At 34.6% G+C, this 5,802-nt stretch overlaps 1 protein-coding gene across 2 annotated transcripts in view; it reads right to left on the reverse strand.

Moving 5' to 3' along the window:
• Nucleotides 1–2,569, reverse strand: part of LOC145266958 (pyruvate kinase PKM-like) — a 142,482-nt gene extending 139,913 nt beyond the window's left edge. The window contains exon 1 of one of the 2 annotated variants that reach the window (XM_080122784.1): nucleotides 2,362–2,513. In XM_080122784.1, coding sequence (XP_079978910.1) covers nucleotides 2,362–2,382 — 21 coding nt within the window. In that variant the 5' untranslated portion in view covers nucleotides 2,383–2,513. Of the gene's footprint in view, nucleotides 1–2,361 lie in introns of both variants that reach the window. The other variant, XM_080122788.1, reaches the window with a different exon arrangement.
• Between the last annotated feature and the right edge of the window lie 3,233 nt (nucleotides 2,570–5,802).

Below are 5,802 nucleotides of genomic sequence, written 5' to 3' on the forward strand. Positions count from 1 at the left end.
CTAGATGTAAGAGAGCCTTCTACTCCAGTAGTTTCTTCCCCAGAACAGCTGGACTTCGGAATTCCCTTTCGGATCCCTGCTTCCTCAACTGTACTGACATACAGAAGTTCAAATGTAACGTGAACCAACATTTTGCTGCCCAACTCCCTACACAGGACCTCTGATGTCTATGTCCCTGATAGTAGCCCCCTAGGTGTGTCAGAAATTTCGTGAAAAATATTGAATAATTCCACCCCGTCTTTCCAAGCATATAACTCCTCGAAAAATGTAATTCAAACCCTAATTTTTTTTTTTTTTTCAATTAAAGGAGTCTTGCTCCTTAGAAGCAAGGACCAAGGTTTCATTAAAAAAAATATATATATAAAAACAAGCAACGTGATTTTTTTTTTTTTTTTTAAAGGTTTTAAACTTCGGACTTTACAGGTAAATTTCTAAAAAACACTACTTTTTTTTTAGTTTTAAATTTGAATATATTATTTATTGATCATTAATCTTCAATTTGTGATATATAGAACTTTGGTGAGTAAAAGCCCCCTACAACAAAGTGGCAATGTGCCTTGTTTGGGGAGAAAATGTAATTAAAAAAAATATAAATAAAAATTTTGGGTTTGTATTACTGTACACATAGATTCGAAAAAGTTGTCAAAAAACAAATATATAACAAATAAATGTTATCAAAGGCAAGATAAGTTACTTTTCTACCAAACTGGATATATTTTTCGTGTTTTTATTCAATGTAACATGTTTATTCAGCTCGAAAAACATGCAGTGTTTACTGATGTATTGGAAAATTCAAAATGGCGCCCGGCTCTCTCTTTAACACAGTAAGTTTGGGAAAAGGTGTTATAAATAATAAACTAGAAAAAATACTATTAAAAACCACCGAGTATATAGTGTTTACCGATGTATTCGAAAATTCAAGATGGCGTCTGATTCTCTCTTTAACACGGTAAGTTTGGGATAAGGTGTTATAAATAAAAAACTATACAAAATACTGTTAAAAACCCGCCGAATATATGTCAACCTATGTCACGGTAACATATATTGAGCGAGTTTTTAACAGTATTTTATCCGGTTTTTTATTTATAACACCTTTTCCCAAACTTACCGTGTTAAAGAGAGAATCAGACGCCATCTTGAATTTTCGAATCTATGTGTACAGTAATACAAACCCAAAATTTTATGGTAAAACCAAAATCGAAAGAAGTTGTGCGCTTTTTATCTTTTTTTCAAAACTTAATTTTCCATTGCTGGTACTAACGATAAAACGATAAATATCCATCGACTTTTAAACTAACAGTAAAACCAAAATCTACACACACACACACACACACACACGCATACACACACACGCGCGCACGCACGCGCGCACGCACGCGCGCACCCACACACATTTTTTTACGTTTGCGAATCTTCAAAATAAAAAAAAAAAACAATCCCGAAATAAAAAAAAAAAAATTATTTTTAGTTTACCGACCCCTCGACATTCACCTTTAATTTGTCGACTTAAAAAGTTTGCGGATACGCTGAGAACGAATATCGCATTTATTTTTTTGCGCAAACACGCAGTAATCCATATTTTAAGACATTCAGTATCTAACGTAATCCTTATCATTTTAATGGCGGCCATCTTGTTTTCCACTAACGAAAAAACGTCAAAAGAAGCTAAATATGCCAAATGTAACCGGAATCCCCCCCCCTCCACACCACCGGCGTTGGTTCAAAAAAAAAAGGTAAGGTTTATGGGAGAGGGAAGGGATAAATTCTAAAATCTTGAGCGAAAGGAAGGAACGTAAAGACAAGACCACAAATTAAAAGCAGTATTTAAAGTAATATTTATTAAAATAAATTAAAAGGTAAATATTACCTTTCGCTATAACTGAACATCAACCACTAAATTGTTTGTTTTTTTAGGGATATTCGATGTTGCTGGCCACAAATCTGATAATCAAACCCGTTGCAAATTTACGGTTTGCATGGTATTAACCCCTTTTAATTGATCTATAAAAAAATTAAGTTTTCACGAACGGTTTACAAAAGCACATTTTATGTTTTTAGTTCTTTTTTTAGGGGGGTTTTCAATTATAGAACTTGTGCAGTTTAACAGGTGCTTCTGCAGTTTAATTAATCGTTTTTCCACGGAGGGGCGGGGGCGGGTGTGTTGTGGCGCTTTCATCAAATTATTATTTTTTTAAATAATAATTTTATACCTTATCGATTTTCGTAATTTTTGGATATAATCATCTTAAAAAATATGAGGAATACGTAGATACCATTGTTTTCATGTGAAATTTAGTTTTACGATTTCCAAAATTTCGTCCTAATAGTGTAGAAGCCCCCCCCCCCTTTTTTTAAGCTTACCGGGTAACTGTTAGGGTCCATAGTGCTTGTTTCTTTCGTTTCCTCCAAAAGTGAACGTTACTATCCAGAAATGAAAAAAGAAGACAAGGGTTACGCGCGTCCTTCCTTCACGTCTTACGAGGACAACTTTCACTTGAAAATAAAATAGGATTTGGTGACCTCCACGAAAATTGTCGTTGACGTTTTTCTTTTTCTTTTTTTCTTTTCCTCTTTTTTTTTTCTTTCTTTTTTTTATAGTGTGAGAGAGAAAAGGGGAGGGTGGGACAAAAACTGATAAGTATAAAAATAGGTGTCCGTGAGTCAATTTTTTTTTATTATTATTATTATTGGAGACTGTGACACATTGACGACACAACAACGATTTTTACCCTTCAAAAATATGGGTGTAATGGGTTTGTATTACTGTACACATAGATTCGAAAAAGTTGTCAAAAAAAAAACAAATATATAACAAATAAATGTTATCAAAGACAAGATAAGTTACTTTTCTACCAAACTGGATATATTTTTCGTGTTTTTATTCAATGTAACATGTTTATTCAGCTCGAAAAACATACAGTGTTTACCGATGTATTGGAAAATTCAAGATGGCGTCTGATTCTCTCTTTAACACAGTAAGTTTGGGAAAAGGTGTTATAAATAAAAACCCAGATAAAATACTGTTAAAAACTCGCTCAATATATGTTACCGTGACATAGGTTGACGTGTATTCGGCGGGTTTTTAATAGTATTTTGTATAGTTTTTTATTTATAACACCTTTTCCCAAACTTACCGTGTTAAAGAGAGAATCAGACGCCATCTTGAATTTGCTTGTATGTAATGGCAACGTTATATAAATGTACACATATACAATTTCACTTTTATATATATAAAGATATATATTCTGATTTGCAAATTGTTACTTAAATGTTTAAATTTCAACAGTATTTCTCACGTTTAACGGTGGCTGAATGGATGAGGTCCTTGCTAATGAAGCCAGCGATGGCCTCTGTTACCAGGTTCGAATCTATCGACCGGTGTTAATCGTGACACTCTGCATTGATGATTCCTGAAAGGATGAAATACTAGAGTCTGCAGGTATACCTAAATGCGATTTGGGAATAATTTTCCCTTTAGCCAACTTGGTACCCCCAGAAGCATACATATTGTTTTTAAAATATATAATTATCCACTGATACGTATTTCGTTGTCTACGACTCATCAGAGTGGCTGAATCTAGCGAGATTCAAAATCGGGACCCTGCGGTAATGAGCATAAATCCCTTATCCGCGCGTCCATCTCGCTTGACTGTCTGGATGTATCACGATTTATTTATAAACAAATAACATATAAATAAATACATATATATATATATATATATATATTGATTTGCAAATTGTGACTTGTTTTTGTCCTTCTTCCTCAACACCAACTACATTGCATTCCCCGCATTGTGATAGCCTCCTAAATCTTTTCTAAATAAATAAAAATCCTGATCAGCATCTTGTCTTTTTTTTAACTAAAGTTTTTATTACCGTTATTTTCCTGCCTCGACACCACGTAAAAATATCTCGCCATCATTATGCATCTCGCCCGGTGTACACTTTTTTCCTTCCTCCTCCTGCATGCCAGCTACAGCCGGCTCATTTTCGTCCTCGACTTTACGCATCCATTTTCTTTTACTCCCAACCACGTGGTGCATTTTTTGTCCCCTTTTTCTTCTCGCACACACTACCTTATTTGCATGTAAATATTTTCCGGCTACTGCTGCTGCTAATCTTATCGCAAGCCAGCCATCCTTTGCTGCTGCTGATTTTTCCCACACGCTCGTGTTACAGAGGGGGACAATTGCAGAGAATTCATCAGAGTACATTCCATTAAAGTACTTGTAAAACAGACACAATGATGCTACATTGAAGTGATGTGACAGAGGTTGGAGCTTGGCCGATAGTGACAGACTGGTGAGGGATGCATCAAACCAGATGTGGCAACAATACTCTGTGCATCGGCGAATTGTGGTTTTGTAAAGAAATCGGATACTCTCTGGTATGAGTAATTTTTTTGCACACTAGAGGGAGAGAGACCACCTTTCTTTTGCAGCAGCCTTGGCAATGTCCTTAATTAACCTCTAGGGATCAGCTCTTCGTGGATGAAGAGAAAAGTAACAAAAATGTTTTCTTCAAAAAAGTTGTTTCGCAATCTCAAATTCCTTCTATTCTATTTTTTCTTTAATTTTTTAAAATTGTGTGGGTACATCGATAAGTCCATAGTTTACCCTTGAGAAGCGCAAACGTGAATACTTGAAGCATGTCTAATGTTGTATATTTATAAGGGGTGCTTTTTTTTTTTTAAAGGTAGCAAACTGTAAATTAAAACAAAAAATAGAATATTCTCTGGTATGAGTAATTTTCTTGCCGGGTAAAGGGAGCCCATCTTCTTTACAGCAACCTTGACAATGTCCGCATATTATTTTGTTCCAATTCATGTTGCCTGTGAATGTGAATCCAAGGAGTTTGAACGATGAGCTCTCAGGTAGGGTGTTATTCGTCATGGTTATTAGTGGTTGAGAAGGTACTACTTCCATTTGTGGTGTGGAGATCAGAACTCCCATCCACTGGCTCCCCAGATTGAGGATAAGGGAGCTATTTCTAGATATAGCTGTGAATGCACAAAATAAGCAGTGCCAAACATGATCAACAGCTTCCCCCTGGCAAAGCATGGCACCCGAATACCACCCTACTAAACTTGAAGTGAAGCTGTGATGTGGTCCCTGGCTTTGGTAGAAACCATTTTGAACTGTTGAATAAAAGGTCCCGTGTTAAGCCAAGGAGTTCGAAGAATGGTTTTTCTAGTTCGATTTTTAACCATCCTTTTCAATTAGACATAAAATTATTTATAAAAAAAATAGATGACTTAAGTGCCATCGGCTATAATAGAAACAAAAAAAAAACTTATGAAGAATTCCTGATAAAAAAATTTTATGACAAGAAATGAAAGTACATAATTAAACGATCCGGATATAAGCGTGACACACAAAAGAACACACACGCTATCGTATTAATATATATATATATATATATATATATATATATATATATATATATATATATATATATACGAGCAAACAGTTAATAAAACATGTTAAAAAACACTTTGAAATGAGTTAAAAACATATTTAATCTGAAAAGGAAACATATTTGGATTTTACCGTCACTGGATTATTTATTCATGTGTCATCACCTTTTTCTTTACAAGATTCCCTCTGTTTCACTTTTTTTGTTTTCAAGTAAGATCTTTGACTTACTTGTTGTTTCATCAAATACTTCTGCATGCAAAATCCGATCCCGCATTTTGCTATTTCCTACCCTCTGATGAGAAGGAAAGTATTTCTTCGAAACTCCGCGGATTAAGGACTATCCACTAATCTAGTGTTTCCCTTTCAGATTAAATATGTTTTTAAC

The sequence above is a fragment of the Euprymna scolopes genome, chromosome 42 (assembly GCF_053919585.1).
Source record: "Euprymna scolopes isolate OS-2025 chromosome 42, ASM5391958v1, whole genome shotgun sequence".
NCBI lineage: Eukaryota > Metazoa > Mollusca > Cephalopoda > Sepiida > Sepiolidae > Euprymna > Euprymna scolopes.